The sequence below is a fragment of the Oreochromis niloticus genome, linkage group LG7, assembly GCF_001858045.2.
Source record: "Oreochromis niloticus isolate F11D_XX linkage group LG7, O_niloticus_UMD_NMBU, whole genome shotgun sequence".
Classification (NCBI taxonomy): domain Eukaryota; kingdom Metazoa; phylum Chordata; class Actinopteri; order Cichliformes; family Cichlidae; genus Oreochromis; species Oreochromis niloticus.
This window is the reverse complement of record NC_031972.2, coordinates 37821824-37839759: the sequence shown is the minus strand read 5'-3', so window position 1 is coordinate 37839759 and position 17936 is coordinate 37821824. Positions and strand designations below refer to the sequence as shown.

Below are 17936 nucleotides of genomic sequence, written 5' to 3'. Positions count from 1 at the left end.
GGAGGATACGAAAAAAAAAATGATTCCAGATCAATCCAAATTATTCCGGATGAAAACAAAAAGATTTACTCTTTTTTAAAAAAATTTGGAACAGCTGGTTTTTCCTACTCTTTTCTTAACAAAGATGGAAATATTGTAATCTCAGAATATCTTGATGCATTCTCAATCATCCAGGAAAGTAAATCTCCAAAAGTTGAATCTGTTCATCTGGACGTAGCGTTTTGTGGGAGAAACGTTTCGTCACTCATCCAAGTGACTTCTTCAGTCTCAGCTGACTGCAGGTTTCCCCAAACCTTATAAACAGTACATTTGCATAATGACTGAAACCAGCCCACTGAAGGAACAATGGGCTGTGAGGTCAGTTCCTTAATCATAATTATGCAAATTCCCATGACCATTGATCAACAATCACTGACCAAAACCCACTGATCAAAGAACACTGATCAATGGCCATGAGTACCATTCACAGAGAGTTGGGGAATGGCTGCAATCACAGCATTGTAAGATGGCGAAAGATATACCCTTAGGCCCCCTCCTTGATTCAGAGATGGTCTTTCCCTTTTCACGTAAATGGCCTCCTTGACTCCGCGCTCAAACCAGCGTTCTTCCCTGTCCAGGATGTGTACATCCTCATCGTTGAAAGAGTGTCCACTGGCCTGTAGGTGTAAATAGACTGCAGAGTCCTGGCCTGATGAGGTTGCTCTTCTGTGTTGTGCCATCCGCTTCGCTAGCGGTTGTTTGGTTTCCCCGATGTATAAATCCTGGTAATCCTCCTGGCACTTAACAGCGTACACTATGTTACTCTGTTTGTGTCACTTGGATGAGTGACGAAACGTTTCTCCCACAAAACCCTACGTCCAGATGAACAGATTCAACTTTTGGAAATCTCAGAATACATTTTGACACACTTCCATCCATTATACTTACATACTTACTAACGTACATACTAACATATAATAACATTATATGAATTAAGAATAATATTAAAACATAAGAATGATAAACATCTCATTCAGAAAAGTGTAAAACCAGTAAAAAAAACCAAACCCCAAAACAAAAACAAAAACAAATAGTAGAAACAGGAGTTCTGATGTGATTTTGTGGTTTTGAAGTAAAGACAGTGTTGAAACTGTTTCAGACATTTATAGAAAATAGACAGAAGTTTTGGTTTAGTTTCCCAGATTAGTCTTTCCTAATATGTGGTGTATTAAAATTTATGCTGAGGCGTCATTTTGACTCCTAAAGGTTTCTGATGATCATGTGCAGCTATCAAAGTGTCACTGTGGTACACACATAGGTATCACACAGGTATCACTGTGTTATACACACAGGTATCACTGTGGTATACACACAGGTATTACTGTGGTATTAACATACAAATAACACTTTGATCAGTTTTATATGAATAAATGTAAACGTAATGTAAAAAGAATTCTGTGATTCTGTTAAGTGACTGGAAAAGAAAAAGTTAATTTAATATATTTATTTATGTTTTTGTTCATTATTTGGTTGTATAATTGAAGACAGGTAAATTAAATTAATGAGTGGATTAATCCCAGATTAGGAAATTACATAATTAAAGCAGTGAAACATCATAACACATGTATACATAATAAATAATAAAGGAATTCAAGGATCAATAAAAAATGTAAACAAATAAAACTACCTGAATAAATGAGTAAATAAAGAAGTATAAAAAAAATAAATAAATACTTGAATAAATGAATTATAAAACATTATGAATATAATACAAAAATTGCAAATATGTAAATAAAGCAAATCAAGATATGAATCTTTTTCTTCTTCTTCCAACTGCTTCCTTTAGGTGGCGCCACAGTGGCTCATCTGCCTCCATCAATCCTTTCTGTTTGATTTATTTTACCTAAAAAATATTTAAATAAAAAAAAAAAAAATCAAAATAACAAATATACGATTAAATAGATACATTTAAATATGTAAGGATTCCCAGAGTGTGGGCCAGAATTAAGATTTATGATTGGGTCATAAATGTGTGGGACAACAGCACTCTTGACTTTGGGAATGAGTGATCTAATTAAATAGTGAGGAATAGATAAATAGATCGAAGCCATGACGGAGGGGTCAGTCAAATGAGATGTGTGGATGGTGGAGGATGATATTCCCACAGAGGATCAGTTTGGAAATCGAGGCGGGAATTAAAAGAAGGACATGCAGAGAGAAAGAAGGAAGAAGAAGACAAAGAGTGAATGTCCACAGAAATTAAACAATAAATAATTTTTACTTAAATTTTTCTTTGGATATGCAAATGTTTATTTTGTAATTATTAGCAATGACTACATTTTGTATTTATAAATGATCAACTTCTTGTATTTTCTGCTGAATTAATGTTTTCTTCTGTTGTGTGTGGGAGCAGCCGACCTCATCAAGAATTTGAAATAAAGACTAGTGTACGTGCACATATGTGAGCGTATTCAAGGATTCCTGGAATGCTTTGATTTGCTTGCGTGTTAGTTTTTATGGACGTCTTGTTCCCGTGTGCGGCAGGAAAAGCAGGTTTCCTCTGAGATGCTGCCAGGTCAAGCGTGTGACCTGTGATTAGAGTTTACGAGCAGCTGACAGTTTCATTCATGAGTGCGACTACAGCAGACCGCACAGCGCAAACAGCCACGTTCCTCACTCACTTCAATCTCTGCAGCAGGCAGTCATGTCCAGACTCCAGTCTGTCTGTCTGTTTTAGGGAAAAATCCTTTATTTATAGAGCGTGTCTCATTACATGCAAACTCAACAAGCTTAAAAAAATAAATCATTTTTAAAATATAGTGCTAAATCACAACAACAGTCACATCAAGGTGCTTTATACTGTAAGGTAGAGACCCTACAACAATACAGAGAAAACCCATCAATCACAGAGCCCCCTGTGAGCAAGACTGTGGCGACAGTGGAAAGGAAAAACTCCCTTTAAAGTGGAATAAACCTCTGGGAGAAAAAGACTCAGGGAGGGGAGGCCATCTGCTGTAACTGGGGGTGAGGGGAGAAAGACAGGACAAAGACGCAGAACATAAAACCAAAAACCCCTTGTTATCTCGTAGGGACACTTTAACTTCCCCTCAGTTTGTTTGCTGCCTGAAACATGAAGCTCAGACAGGCAGCAGTCAGTCAGTCCCATCAGACACCCATAGACACTTCTTGACCATGTTTGTGCTCCTGGAGCATTTTTAATGACTTCATCTGACCAATAATATGTCCACTAGGGCTGTGCGATATGAATGAAGAATCCCGATATAAGACATTTATTGTCCCGACAACAATATATATGGCAGCATTTTTACATTTTCTGTAAATTCTGTGAATCCCGGGGAACTTAACTTGTGTGAAGTGTTTTCAGCTGGGCGTCGTGTACCTGGAGTCGAGTGTTTTGACCAATGCGTGAAACTATTCATTTTTAGAAATAAGTTGTAACAGCCGCAATTTTCTTTGTGAGTATTTATTACACGTTGTGCTGCGGGGAAAAGCCTGTTCTAACATTTGAGTCTAAGGTTTCTTTTCAGCACCTGACGGCTCTTTTTTTGCTTCTCATCCATAAACTCTCTCCATACTCTTTCGCATGATTCTTGCGTAGGTGGTAGAAGAGGTTTGTCGTGTTTGAGTCTGAGGTGGGGACCGGTTTCATGCATAATTTGCATAGTACAGTTTTCTGGTCCGTGTCAGACTTTTATAACCAAACCATGTCCATGCTACCGAGGTAGCCCCTCGTTTAGAAATAAGGTCCTTGATTTGTTTTGACTGGTCCTTCTGCTTGTCATCATTTCAGTTTATTTTGAAAAATCTCAACAGGATCTTCAGCTTTATTGTGAAAGGTTTATGTGGAAAATAAACAAGCGGACGGTGGAGCCACACAATGGGTTTATAATAATAATAATAATGGATTGGATTTATATAGCGCTTTTCAAGGCACCCAAAGCGCTTTACAATGCCACTATTCATTCACTCTCACATTCACACACTGGTGGAGGCAAGCTACGGTTTACCATCATAAAAGCGTAAAAACAGTCGCTTGTCCGTCTGTAGTGTGGTTATTTTAAATATAAGAGAAAGAGAGAACTTTAAGAAATTAATATATTAATTTATATATTATATTATATATTATATTCACATCATCATCTGATATATATCATTATATCGAACAGCCCTAATGTCCGCTGTGAGGTTCCTGTACTAACAGAAGTTTGAGTTCCCGTTTAATGAGACAGATTTCAGAATTTCACCCACACTCGAGATCAAATTATGGAAATAAAACCAAACATGGTGGGCACCAAGATGCTAACTGTGGGGCTTCAGAAATGAGTGTGTTACATTGTGCTAGCTGCAGTCATCTTTTATTTACAGTCTGTTTGTCATCCTGTTAAATCCTATTTTTTCCTGGTGGCAGTTGGAGCAGCTGATTTTAAACCATCTGTCTGGAGTTTTCAGGAACACTGAAAGATTCAGAGGACCAAATAAACGCCACAGCCAGGGAAGTAGAAAAAGATAGAATAAAGTGGAAACACCTTTATTCAGGTTTTTCTTTATTCACTCTTGCTTGGAGTGAAACAAACTTTATTTGTAAAGATGACAAACACAAATTTCACATTTTTAGTAAAGTGTTTTTATTAAAATCAAAAACCACAAAATGCTTTAAAAACTCCTTGATTGTTTTCAGTTACTGCAGGAAAATGTTTGTCTGCCGTGAAAAATGATGACATGTCATTCCTGAGTGGAACACACCTGGATTTCTGGCACAGCGAGAAAAAACAAAAAGTTGTGTAAGACTTGAGCACATAAGGCTGATAAGGCAGCAGAGGAAGTTCCAGGTAAGGTAAAGAGGTGTGGTCACACTTTTACAGCTCAGAGGCTTTAAAGTGCTTTAAATGCAGAGCCAGGAGCTTAAAGTCTGACAGACACTCACAGAGACAGAGCTAACCGGACCTCACCTACATCACCATGTCCCAGCAGAGACGACCAGTGGGTGGGAAGGCTGAGGTGAACCGGGCAGTGGTGGTGTCCGTGGCCGAGTTTTACCCCGGGGTGAAAATGGGGAACAGGGCCGGAGCGAAGAGGGACGCCAAGAGGCTCCACGGTACCCTCAGCAGGCGGGGTTTTAAGGTGGAATTGCACAGCGACCTCAGCGGCGCCGAAATCTACGAGCTGTTTGAGAAAGGTAACCAATCACATCACACTGAAAAGCCCACTTCCAACAATAAAAACAGGACGCAAACCATTCACACTTTATTTAAACAAAGCACAGAGACAAAATGGGGGCGGGGCATCAGTGCCCACAGCAGGGGTCGTGTCTGTGAGTCCCGTTAATGCTGAAAACACGTGCAGGTTAGAGAAGCTCCTTTTGACTCCATAACTCACCTGAGTTCCAGACCATTACATCTGGAAACATCTGCAGCTTCACCTCCCTGACAGACACACGCAGCTTTAACATTACAGTCTGTGTGTCTCTGTGTGTGTGTGTGTCCAAACACACAGTCACACCTCTGTGCTATTTACAGGTAAAGGTGAGGCTTACGCTGCCCTGACACTCATTGGTGATCTGTCAGTGCTGACTGACACATTTGTAATTATATAACGTGTGAGGATGTGATTATACGTGTGTGTTTTACAGAGATGGTGATTAAACACTGTTACAGCTGATTTCCACTCACAGATCAAACACAGGTCACACTCTTTTAAAATAAATAAGTAGGACAGCAGCGAGCATAGTGTACATAAAGTTTCATTAGTTTGAATCTTCTGCATGTGAACTTAAAGACAGGCTGGCTTTTGCTTCAGTGTTCCTGTTCCTCATGAGAAACCACTCCGTAGACGAGGCATACGTGCACTGAGCACGTGCATACCTGCTGTCATGTATGCAGTGTTATGGCTGCTGTGAGATTGCTGACTGAGGGTCACTGACGGCACTTGGGCCTGTTTGTGTCTTTTCTGCAGAGAGCAGGCGGCCTGTGAAGGACTGCTTCCTGGCTGTCTTGTCGTCTCACGGGGAGGAGGACTGCGTGTTCGGAGCTGACGGGAAACCCGTCCGGCTGTCTCGAATCTTCGCATATTTTGACAACGAGTGCATGGAGAAAAAGGCCAAAGTGTTCCTCATACAGGTAGGTGGCAGAAGGGCGAGGACGACATGAGTTTAGGTCATGTTGAGGGAATGAAACAATCCGTTTTCCTCTGTGACACTGAGGTCATCCTCTTGATGCTGTCTCTGCAGGCGTGTCGGGGAGACGCTCTGGATGATGGAGTGGAGGTGGACTCGGCTGGTGACGCCACTGACTGCAGCTTCTCACTCCACCTCTCTGTTCCTGTAGATACAGCTGTGATGTATGCCACGCCCCCAGGTAAACACCAATCCTTCATCAGACCACCACCACTACCCTCTAAACCAGGGGTCCCCAATCTCAGTCCACGAGGGCCGGTGTCCCTGCAGGTTTTAGATCTCACCCTGGGTCAACACACCTGAATCACATGATTAGCTCATTACCAGGCCTCTGGAGAACTTCAAGACATGTTGAGAAGGTAATTTATCCATTTAAATCAGCTGTGATGGATCAAGGACACATCTAAAACCTGCAGGGACACCGGCCCTCGTGGACTGAGATTGGGGACCCCTGCTCTAAACCTCCTCAACAGCCACTCAGACCTCCTACTACCTGTAAATCCTCCCCAATGACTGCAGACCTCTAACTTCCTCCGAGGCCCGAACACCTTTCCAGCTGAGCCTGCAGAACCTCCTTCATGATGCCCAAACACATTAAAAAAAACCTCAGAGCTTCTTTGGTTGGCAGAAACATTTATATGATGGTTGATACAACAACACAAGTCCGACTCCAATTATGATAAATTGTGATTTTCTTTCTCAGTTATGTCCTCAGGAGCTCACAGCATTCTTCAGAGGTTCTACATGTTTAACCATGAAGGATTTCTGTTTACCTCCTCCTCTCTTCATCAGGTTACGGAGCCTTCATGAGCCTGCATGGATCTGTCTTCCTGCAGACGTTCTGCACGTTGTTGGAGGACGAGGCCCATCAGAAACTAGAGCTGACTCGCCTGATGACCCGCCTCTCCCACAGGGTGGCCTACACCTTCCAGGCCAAAGGTCGTGAGCTGGGTGGGAAGAAAGAGATGCCGTGCTTCCTGACACGACTGACCAGAGAGGTGTTCCCGTTCTCAGAACCGGAGAGAGACGGAAAAGCAGCGGGAATCTCAGCCATGTTGCTGGTCGGCACTGAGAGCACCAGAACGCGGACACCTTCCATCAGTTAGAACAAATCATGGCAGAGCGCATGGAGGAATGGAAATGATCTTGTTTTTGTGTGACGTCGTTCTGAAACTGTGTGAAGAAAATGTTTCGCATGTCCTGTACATACATCCATGTATACACTTCATTATTTATCTGCAAATACACAATGTTTGATACAATCACGGGTCGGCTTGGTCTATTTCCTGAACGTCTGTTAGTAACAGGTGTAAATAATCACGTCTGACCAGGTAAACGAGTGTTGCTAGGACGATGCGGATGTCAATATCGTAAACACACTGGAGTCTGAGCTGGAAACCCGGCACACACACACACACACACACACACACACACACACACACACACTGAAGCACACACACACACTGAAGCACACACAGCCACATACATGTTCTTTTTTACAGAGCTGTTGGTGAGATAGGTGGTTCTCTCAGTGCCCACCGCAGGGGTAACCTCAATGAGGCTCATTAATGCTGAATATATCTGCAGGTCAGGGAAGCTCTTTCTGACTGCAGTAGATGATGAATGAACCTCACTGAGATCCATAACTCTCCTGAGTACATCCAACCCATCACATCTGAAAACATCTGGACTCTGTGAAGCAGAAACATGTCAGGAGAGCCAGGGAAGCGTCAGAGTTTCATCTGCTGTCTGTAGCTCTGCACTGACCTGCAGATGATTTTGTGGAGAGGTCTGTGAACTTGCTCTGCTCGTCTTTCCAAACCTGTGACGTTAGAGAACGAGGAGGATGATGTTTGTTTCACGCCTTCAGATTTTAATCTTGTGGTCAGAATAAACTCAGTATGTGACGGGAGCTTCTTTTTTTTTTTACCTTTGTGAATGTAACACTGGAACTATTTGGCTTCTAGAGCACCACTGAATATCCATGTAAAGTGTCTAAGCTGTGAATGAAGAGGGTGTAATGATGTGATGGAGCTCGTGATGGAGCAGTTGTGGGGAGGTGAAACAGCTGAGTTCTGGGAAATGTGCTGTGTGTCAGACATGAATCATAAATGTTTTGCAGGTACTAAACTGAAAGTAGATCAAGGAAGGCCTCAGAACAAAACTGCTCCCATACCTCTGTGAGCGTAAACTTCCCGACCTGCTGACTGCTCATTCCAGGTCACATGATCTGATTGATTACACATTCAGTGATAACAGGTGTGGACTCTCAGACAGGAAGTACTCAAACCCAGACAGACTGACTTTATGTGATCCATTCAGGCACTCCCACACGTGTCTCTGTATGAGCACACACCTGCTGACTCAAGGAGATGACTCAGAAACATCAGGCTATAAATGATCATTCATTCTTCTGATGGATAAAGTGGAGCCTCCTGAATCAGGGTCAAATGTTCATTATCTCCACCTAAGATTCCCATAACTCAGTCCTCTAAGAGGACAAAACACGTGAAATGTAAATCCAGCCTGACCCTGGAGGTTGACTGGTCACCTGTTAACAGATGTAAAGCTCAAACCCTCACCTGGTTTCTGGTTTAAGTGCTTAAACATGTGACTCATCCACAGCTGAACCCTCACACTGCTGATGAGGAGGTTAAAACTCTTAAATTAATGTTTATATCGACCTGTTAGACTCACATATGCAGTAGATCTTAGATTTTATTGTTAAATATACGACGTTGTTCTTCAGACTGACACTTTAGTTTAGGAATAATTTTTTTCTTCAACCAACAATTCAAGATTTATTTTTAATGTTTCAATACAAGAGTAGAAATTTTTAAGCACTAAAAATAATTTCTGCACCAATTCTAAATGTGCTGTTTTTAATTATTAAAAACTACCTGCGGTTCATTTCTGATACTCAGTTATTTGTTCATATTCAGATGTATTTATCAAAGTAAAAATAAATGCAGATATAAAAATGTGTGACTATGTGGATAATGAGTGAATAAGTGAATAAATAACCTTCATAAATGAGAAAACAAGCTCCAGTTTATTGCAGTCACATTAAAGTTGATCAATGAACAGCAGAAATTTGTGAAACTTCTCAAGAAATTTTCAGCCTTATGGTGACACAACATCTTCAAGAACTTTAGGAAAACCTTTCCCAGGATCAGAGATCTGCAGTCTTGGCTTCTCTCTCTGACTCTGAGGACAGGAACACCTCTCTGGTCAGTCGTGTCAGAAAGCACGGCATCTCTTTCTTCCCACCCAGCTCACGACCTTTGGCCTGGAAGGTGTAGGCCACCCTGTGGGAGAGGCGGGTCATCAGGCGAGTCAGCTCTAGTTTCTGATGGGCCTCGTCCTCCAACAACGTGCAGAACGTCTGCAGGAAGACAGATCCAAGCGGGCTCATGAAGGCTCCGTAACCTGATGGAGAGAGGAGGAGGTAAACAGAGATACTGGTCTCTGGACCATGGTGAAAAATCTGGAGATTGCTGAATCAGACAAATGTCACCACCAGGTGTCATAAATGAAGAGGTTCTGTGGTCTCTTCAAAGGTGTTATGGTTTTCAAAGAAGGTTCTGTAGAGTTTTGACAAGACTACTACTTCAGTTTTCAGGAAAAGGTTCTAAAGGTCCTCACGGAGTTGTAGGATTCACTGAAGAAGTTGCACTGGTAATTTAAGTTTAAGGGCTCCTGGAGAAAGGACCTTGTGGAGATTTGACTGGTCAGTGAGAAGGTTCAAGGACCTCTGGTAGGCTGGTTATAGTCAGAGAGATTTAAAAAGCTGCTTGAAAAGTGAACTTATTTTTTTGTTTTGTTTTGTTGTAACTGAGGAAGTTCTAATAATATTTAGGATGGAGAAGGTCACCTAGATTCAGTTAGGAATGTGTAGGGTCATTAAAGAAGTTCAAGGGCTTTGTAGTCATTGTGGAGCCTCTAAGCGTAGTTTATGAGGTTTCAGTATAAGTTTTGAGGGATCTTTAGGATGCTGTAGCAGTCACTGAGGAAGTTTTATGATCACAGAAAAGGTTCAATAGATTCTTTAGAAGATTTTACGTGTCAGGTGGTTTGAGATTTATTTAAGAGATCCTATTATAAATCCTATTATAAATATATTATAAAATCTCCTATGGGTGTTTTTGTGGTAACTGAGGAGTTTCTAGGAGTAGTTAGGAGGTTTGAGGGGTATTTTAGGTGCTCATAGAACAGACCAAATAGTCAAGATCATCAAAGGTCACTGGACAGGTATGAAGAAATGCTCAAAATGGTTTTAGATGTCACCGAGGAGCTTCTGCAGGTACATTTGGTTATTTGATTGTTCTAGAGATGATTTGGTAGGGTGGAACAGTTGCTGGTGAGGTTTGTTTTAGTTGTCATAAAAGACAAACCATAGTGATGATCAGAGACGGGCAGTAACGCGTTACTGTAATCTGATTACTTTTTTTTCAAGTAACGAGTAATCTAACATTACACCGTAATTACCGTTACTTTCCCGTAGGAACGCTGCGTTACTGCGTTATAAAACCATGATTTTTTGCGAGAATGTCTCATGACAGTGACGTAAATCAAATCAAATCAAATCAAATCAATTTATTTATATAGCACTTTTCACAGGATAAAAACCACAAAGTGCTTCACAGTAATATAAAACAGAAATACATAAAATACATTAATAATCAAACATACTACGTAAGCGCGTGCGACGTTCGTGACAACAGCTGTCTGCAGATCAACAATGGATAATATATGAGTGCGGGAGAGAGTATGAGCATGCAGCGTTTAAAGCGTGGAAGTACTGACCTTACTTTGAGTTTGATTCCATAAAAAGTGACAAAAACATTACTGTCCATTGTGCGTGTGAAGAAAACTTCTTTTTACAGCGAAAAAACCCCCTAAACTTCCAAGGAAGCAGCGAGTGCGCTACGACTGTAATGGGAAATTCACAGAGAAACTCGCGGATTCTTCCACTGACCGCCGCGGCACACCTGCACCAGGGTAAACCTCCGCCTGCCCCACTCCTGCTTTACAGGTGAAAATAGAGCAACAGGACCGCTAGTCTTTGATTTTATTTATTTTCTGCTGTGTTTTACTTGCATCTATTTGAAAGAGTGAGTGTAAACACAAAAAAATATTTTATTTTATGTGCTGGAATGTGCAGAAAATAGGTTTAAATGTTAAACAAATTTCTTCCAGTCAGAGAATGTTGCATATAATTAAGTTTTTGCTTGATGCATAAAGTTAAAAGATTTAACGTTTTAAAAAGATACGTTTCCATTTAATTACATTTTGTATGATGGATTATGCAGAAAAAGTAGAATTGGGCTGAAAGATCTATCGCTTTATCACCTATTCAGGTTGTAAATTGTGTTTTTAAAAAGTAACTAACTAAGTAACTAAGTAATTAATTACTTTTGAAAATAAGTAATCAGTAAAGTAACGGGATTACTTTTTGGGGGAAGTAATCAGTAATTAGTAACTGATTACTTTTTTCAAGTAACTTGACCAACACTGGTGATGATGGAGGAGCTCTGAGAGTTTGTTTGACAGATTTCAGTAGTCATTGAGGAGGTGGGCACTTTTGTGGCAGGTGAGGAGATTCCATGAACAGTTAAAATGATTTCAGTAGTTATAGAGGAGGTTAATGGGTAGTATAGAAGATTTCTGTGGTTACTAAGGAGGTTTAGAAGTCCTTTGGTAGGCCTTAAAAGTCCCCGAAGAGATGTGATCATATTGCAAGTGTTATAGTTGTCATAAAGAAGGTTCAAGTTCTATGTTTCATGGTAACTGTGGAGGTTCTAGGGACGGATAAAATGGTTAAGCTGCCTGTCAGGAGGTTTGAAGGGTAGTTTAGGAGGTCTGAGTGTCCGCTGAGGAGGTTTAGAGGGTAGTGGTGGTGGTCTGTTGAAGGATTGGTGTTTACCTGGGGGCGTGGCATACATCACAGCTGTATCTACAGGAGCAGAGAGGTGGAGAGAGAAGTTGCAGTCGGTGGCATCACCGGCCGAGTCCACCTCCACTCCATCATCCAGAGCGTCTCCCCGACACGCCTGCAGAGACAGCATCGAGAGGATGACCTCAGCATCACAGAAGGAAATTGATTGTTTTATTCCCTCAACATGACCTAAACTCATGTCGTCCTCGCCCTTCTGCCACCTACCTGTATGAAAAACACTTTGGCTTTATTCTCCATGCACTCGTTGTCAAAATATGCGAAGATTCGAGACAGCCGGACGGGTTTCCCGTCAGCTCCGAATACGCAGTCCTCCTCCCCGTGAGATGAAAAGACAGCCAGGAAACAGTCCTTCACAGGCCGCCTGCTCTCTGCAGAAAAGACACAAACAGGCCGAAGTGCCGTCAGTGACCCTCAGTCAACAATCTCACAGCAGCCATAACACTGCATACATGACAGCAGGTATGCACGTGCTCAATGCATGTATGCCTTGTCTACAGAGTGGTTACTCATGAGGAACAGGAACACTGAAGCAAAAGCTAGCCTGTCTTTATTTTTTTATTACTATCTAATAAGCTGTTAGTAATTAAATAGGTGTTAAAGTGCAATTCCTCTGACATCTAGCAGTTTCAGCAGGGAGTCTGTCCCCATAGACTTCCATGTTAAAACTAATAAACCCATACCTGTTTAAACTGAATTAAGGCTTAAAGTGTGCATTATTAGGGCTGTGGCCTCTTTGACTGACAGGTGGATGGTGACACAGGGGGCTGTCTCTGCTAGCTATCTGCTAGCTTCACCTCAGCTAACTGAAGTGCAAAAGCAGCCCAGCATAGCCAGGCTTTCTCTCTTTTAGCTGGATTAAATCCAGTCTGAGTTTACTGGCATCACAACGGCTGTTACTGGTTAAGGCATGCATGACGTGACTCTGCACAAAGCAAACATTATCAGTGGTGAAAGAGCTCTCAAGATTATAAAAATACAGCATCAAATACAGAGCTGGTGCTACTGTAAGATCAGTGATTAGATACTTTATTGATCCCATATGGGAAATTGTTAAATGAGCTAACACACCTGGGCTACGTGACCAGTAGTCAGTCATGTGATTGTTCAGATAAGATAAACTTACGATGAACTTTTGTTTTGATGTTGGAGTGAATAAATGATCCACCTTGCCCATCCTGTGAGAAGCAGGTTCTCTCAGTAACGAGACCAACATTCCTCCTGAGGGGAGGTTCAAGCCTGGAGCTGCTGAATGGCACAGTGAGCTGCTCACAGACACTCTACAGTCAGCTGATCATTCACCTCATCACGCCATGATTCAATTTGCCCTCCGGCCTGCAGCTGTTTGGGTCTTTAATATGTAATAATATAAATAATATAAAACATGGATTCATCCATCAGTATATTCTTCTTCTCTCTTTAATGTATTAGAGCTGGCACTCGTCTCATGGTGCTCAGAGTTGAAAATAAATAAATCCAAAGATCCATAGAGCAATAAATAAATGTCCAGAGCTCGCTGTTCCAGAGTCAGATGCAGGTTTGCACACCTAAGCTGCGCTGTCACAGAGAAAAGAGGCTTTCTCCTTTAGACCGCTGCTGCCGTGAACTTTAACCTTTGACCTGCTAACCGAGGCATGCAGGGCCAATAAGCATCTAACTGAGATGACTTTGCTGGGAAGTTTGTATGTGTGAAAGCTGCAGACCTGCTCAGAGCTCTGCGTTTACACAGGCGCTCTCACCTGCTGATCAGCAGCACCTGGTTACCTGTGAGATGAGTGAGGCTGGATATACAGTATTCACGCCCTGCACATGAGCTCATGCCCGCTGCAGGTGATTTATCCTTCAAACCACACATGATGCTTCCATGGAAATGTTACCTTGCACAAACAGCTCGTAGATTTCGTCACCGCTCAGGTCGCTGTGCAGCTCCACCTCGAAGCCCCGCCTGCTGAGGGTGCCGTGGAGTCTCTTGGCGTCTTTCTGGGCTCCAGCCCTGTCCCCCAGACTCACGCCGGGGTCAAACTGGGCCACGTACACCACCACCGCGCGGTTACTCCCTGCTCCGGCATCCATCGCGCATCTGTTAGCTCTCCACCTGCAGCAGGTGTGAAGGTTCAACCCCGCCGTCTGGCACACCTGACAGAATGGTGGACTGCCCTGGACAGGTGTTGCACAACTATGTTTTTTCCTTTCCTGCAGGTAACGCTGGTCACGATGCCCTCAGCTGTTTGAGTTTCACAATGAGTCAACACTCGCCTGCTGACCATAAATCCATCAGTTTGACAGCAGTGACGTGGCCCAGCATGCTGCTAGGAATCAGCTACACCTGCAGGTCAAAGGTCAAGATGTGTCCTTCGGCCTGTGAGCAGCGCAACTCACACATGAAAGGCGTGAGCTGAGTGCCTGTGATGTGTGATCTGAGAACAGCAGATTAGATGTGCTTCACTGTAATCTGAGATTAGCAGAAATGAAAATCTCAGTACAATTTATCATCTTTCCTCAGAGATTTATGATATTATAAACTTTAAATTAAACTTTAATATAAACTTTAGCCCTAATTTTAAGGTTTTTTAATCACTGACTGATAAACAATGGTTGAATTTTTTACAGTTTTATCATCTAAGACAAAAAATTAAAAATGAGCAAAAAATAACCTGCAGTGGAGTTTTCTTTTTTTAACAGCCATTTTTCTGTATTCTTACACTGCACTGACAGTTGATCCATTTTGGAAATGTGCATAAACTGCCATAAATCACTGGGACAGTCAGGTTTTTTAACTGATTTTTACTTTTTTTTATGAAATCTTTCATCTTAGAAAGTATCTGGGGTTACTTCTTGATACAATACTCACCAAAAGACTCAAAAACAACACAAACTTCCACAAATCTACTACAAACTGGACCTGGGAACAATATGCTTATTTGCACTTTTTGCATCTTGCACGTGTCTTCGTCCTCTTGTTTACAATATCCTGACCATAACTTTGTATTGTCTCTGTCCTTTCTTTGTGTATTGTTCATAGATATAGTTCGTAATAGTACCTTTTTAGCTCCTAATTTTACCCCAAATAAGACTTATTTTTTATTTGTAATTTCTGGTTTTTAAAGACCTTGAATCTTGAATCTACATGGCATATCAGTGGGAGAAATGTTTCATCATCATCCAGGTGACTTCTTCAGTCTCAGCTGACAGCAGATTTCCAACCTTATAAACAGTACATGTGCATAATGACTGAAACTAGCACCACTGACTAACAATATGAGGTCAGTTTATGGTCATTCATATGCAAATTGTCATGACCATTGATCAGTGGTCATGAACACATTCACAGAGAGTAAGATGATGTAAGATGGTGAAAGATGAACCCTTAGGCTCCCTTCTCAGTCCAGAGATGGTTTTTCCTTTGAAAGAAAAAGTGAAAGTCAGTTTCAGTGAAGCGGAATCAAGTTTACTTTACTGCTATCAGGACGTCTTTGAGCTCTCACCAGGACGTCTGCACATCTTTGTTCTCCATGATCTATGGCGCCCTCCAGAGGTCAGGTGATGGAAGAGCTTCATTAACTTACGTTAAGGCATGATGACATTACCCCCTCCACCCTCCATGATTGTGCTTCGGGTGGAGGCCTCGTGCTGTTTAAATCGACCTCTTCCTCCCCAGTGTAGCTCGTATAGGGTTTCCTGTCCATGATCACAGGGTTTTTACCTGACAGCATAAAGCAGCGTGATTTGGCTGATGTACCTGCAGCTGTGTGGATTGTGTTCAGGCCCAGATTATTGGGAGTAAAGGTCTTTCCTTCAAGCTCCTCTGCCGGGTCTTTGTCGGAACAGGGTGACACAGGAAACTCTTACCTGCTCAGAGAGCACTGGGCACCTTCCAGGGCATGACTGCACCTAAAACAGCAGAAAGTCAAACCTCTGAAATATATGGTGAGTGATGTTCATGTAATGGTCCAGCAGCGGCTCTGAGTTTGGAGGAAACGTAATTAACAAGTTTATCATGGCTGATTTCAGTCCAGCAGGTTCAGGTATTCATGGACTTGCTCATCTTCGTCCTCATCTGGGTGTTCAGATAAACGTGTCCCAGGAACTGGACCAGGACTCAAAGATTCCAGAGGGAGCAGGGATCACGATCGCATTCCTGGTTCCTGTGAACCAGTGTGAACTTTCATTCCAGTTTACCACCTGCCAGCTGTGTTCTGGTCTAATTTCTACTCCAATGTGGAATCAGTCCTGTACCATAAGCTGCTGGTGTCTGCAGGTGGAGGCCGCCTCCGTCTCTGCCCTGCCACATCTTCCTCCGCCTTTAACAAGTGAGCTGGACTCACAGCTGGAAGAAGCTGCTTCCTGGTTGAGCTTTTGAATCTGGAAGTGCTGTGCAACACTGCAAACATTGGTACTGATCTAATACCAAGCAGACTAAGAGCAGTATTACTGATAAGGATACTTTTAACTAGCTTATGTAGGGGAGAGCAGTGTGTCATTATTTATGAGCTTTTTCTTTTTTCTTTTACATCTGCCAAATTCTGAACACATTTTAATTAACACTAAACAACGACAGCATTGTGATTTTTACTACTCACAATAATTGGTTAACATTTTTCTTACATATTGATGCTGTGTGTTTTGGAGAGCTGGGGTGTAAATGTGCCCGTCTTTAAAGGTCAGGGTCTGTTGTTTAAATGTGCTGTGTGAATGTAAGCGATTGGCTCAAGCCCCACCCCCCATGACCATGAATTGCAGAAGACAAAGTAGGTATGGGTGGGCAGTGGGATACGTACTGGACTTTGAGAAACAAAGCATGGATCCGATACTGGTACCAGTGTTGGTATCGATATGCTCAATATTTAGATCCATCTGCCCGCCTCTAACCAAACACAGATTTACAGGAATCTTACCTTCAGGAAGCATCCATGTTTTTCCTTACAACCTCACGGAGAGGAGCCACATTTCTAAAGAACATTCATGACGTTTTTTACCTTCCTGTGAACGCAGTTACAGATATGTTAATGTTTTAATGACTTTAATCTCAGAAAACAGCAGAGCTCTTTAAATTTGTGTTTCTGTACAGATTATAATTTTACAAGGAAAACATCTTTTTAACTTTTGATGACTTTAATCTACCTTTTTTGTCACCTGCCACCGTTAATGCTGGGCTTACACTGTGCGATTTTTGGCCCATTTTGAGCCGATTTTTGAGTCGTGCGACCGTTTTGGTGATCGGCCCGAGTTTGGCCTTCATCGTGCGTCGTGCATCGTGTAGTATACATGGGGTAACGAGAAGCAATTAACACCTCACGACCAGCTCGGGTGTCACCGCAGCCGCTCACACTGCGCACGCGCAAACACATAAACGTCGGTGAAAAAGACGGAGCAGCAGTGCAGCGTGTGATCTGGACACAAGCGATGGAGGCACTTGTAGAACTTTGGAAAGCTCATCCGAGCCTTTTCGATGTGGCCTCACAAAATTATCACGACCACAACAACCGTGAAAATAGTTGGATTTACACTGCTGCTCAATCACAGCTGCCTGATCAATGTTTTTCATTAGCAATTTAGTAAAGTTGATGGTGGTGGTGTGTGTCTGTGTGAGTGAAAGACAGAGAGGGAGAGCGAGTGACAGATTTTCTGTTATAACCTTCATTTTATGGACGCACAGTGTGAGCACTCAGGTCGCATCAGAGCATCGGGCCGTATAGTGTGAGACCCTGCATCGTGACCTGCGAACTTATAACCCCTGCGAGTCAATCGTACAGTTTGAGCAGAAGCTGAATAACGCGACTGAAAAAAATCGCAGTGTATGCCCAGCAT

General features: G+C 42.2%; 2 protein-coding genes and 1 long non-coding RNA gene across 5 annotated transcripts; 1 reads left to right on the top strand and 2 right to left on the bottom strand.

The window, feature by feature from the left end:
- The first annotated feature begins 4874 nt into the window (after positions 1 to 4874).
- LOC100705706 (caspase-3) lies at positions 4875 to 7434 on the top strand. The gene is made up of 4 exons (XM_003453602.5): positions 4875 to 5176; positions 5953 to 6116; positions 6227 to 6353; positions 6965 to 7434. Exons 1-4 carry the CDS (start codon positions 4960 to 4962, stop codon positions 7276 to 7278), a joined length of 822 nt encoding a protein of 273 aa, XP_003453650.2. The 5' UTR covers positions 4875 to 4959; the 3' UTR covers positions 7279 to 7434.
- A 1767-nt stretch (positions 7435 to 9201) lies between these two features.
- LOC100705447 (caspase-7) lies at positions 9202 to 15276 on the bottom strand. The gene is made up of 4 exons (XM_003453601.5): positions 14006 to 15276; positions 12336 to 12499; positions 12099 to 12225; positions 9202 to 9601 (listed from the first exon to the last, which is right to left on the bottom strand). Exons 1-4 carry the CDS (start codon positions 14199 to 14201, stop codon positions 9345 to 9347), a joined length of 744 nt encoding a protein of 247 aa, XP_003453649.2. The 5' UTR covers positions 14202 to 15276; the 3' UTR covers positions 9202 to 9344.
- Positions 15277 to 17379, bottom strand: LOC112847580 (uncharacterized). Of its 3 annotated transcripts, none has more exons than XR_003221207.1 (4): positions 17250 to 17379; positions 17024 to 17108; positions 15614 to 16019; positions 15277 to 15529 (listed from the first exon to the last, which is right to left on the bottom strand). It is a non-coding gene; the product is annotated as an uncharacterized LOC112847580 (long non-coding RNA). The 3 variants fall into 3 exon arrangements; XR_003221208.1 differs by having other exon boundaries at positions 15423 to 15831; positions 15978 to 16019; XR_003221206.1 differs by having other exon boundaries at positions 15423 to 16019.
- Between the last annotated feature and the right edge of the window lie 557 nt (positions 17380 to 17936).

What these genes read in the sequence shown, in the direction of transcription:
- LOC100705447 (XM_003453601.5), bottom strand. Translation starts at nt 14,201, where the DNA reads ATGGATGCCGGAGCAGGGAGTAACCGCGCGGTGGTGGTGTACGTGGCC. An exon ending in CCAAAGTGTTTTTCATACAG is followed by an intron (nt 12,226 to 12,335) that starts GTAGGTGGCAGA and finishes CTGTCTCTGCAG; the next exon opens with GCGTGTCGGGGAGACGCTCT. An exon ending in GATGTATGCCACGCCCCCAG is followed by an intron (nt 9,602 to 12,098) that starts GTAAACACCAAT and finishes TCTCTCCATCAG; the next exon opens with GTTACGGAGCCTTCATGAGC.
- LOC100705706 (XM_003453602.5), top strand. Translation starts at nt 4,960, where the DNA reads ATGTCCCAGCAGAGACGACCAGTGGGTGGGAAGGCTGAGGTGAACCGG. An exon ending in CCAAAGTGTTCCTCATACAG is followed by an intron (nt 6,117 to 6,226) that starts GTAGGTGGCAGA and finishes CTGTCTCTGCAG; the next exon opens with GCGTGTCGGGGAGACGCTCT. An exon ending in GATGTATGCCACGCCCCCAG is followed by an intron (nt 6,354 to 6,964) that starts GTAAACACCAAT and finishes TCTCTTCATCAG; the next exon opens with GTTACGGAGCCTTCATGAGC.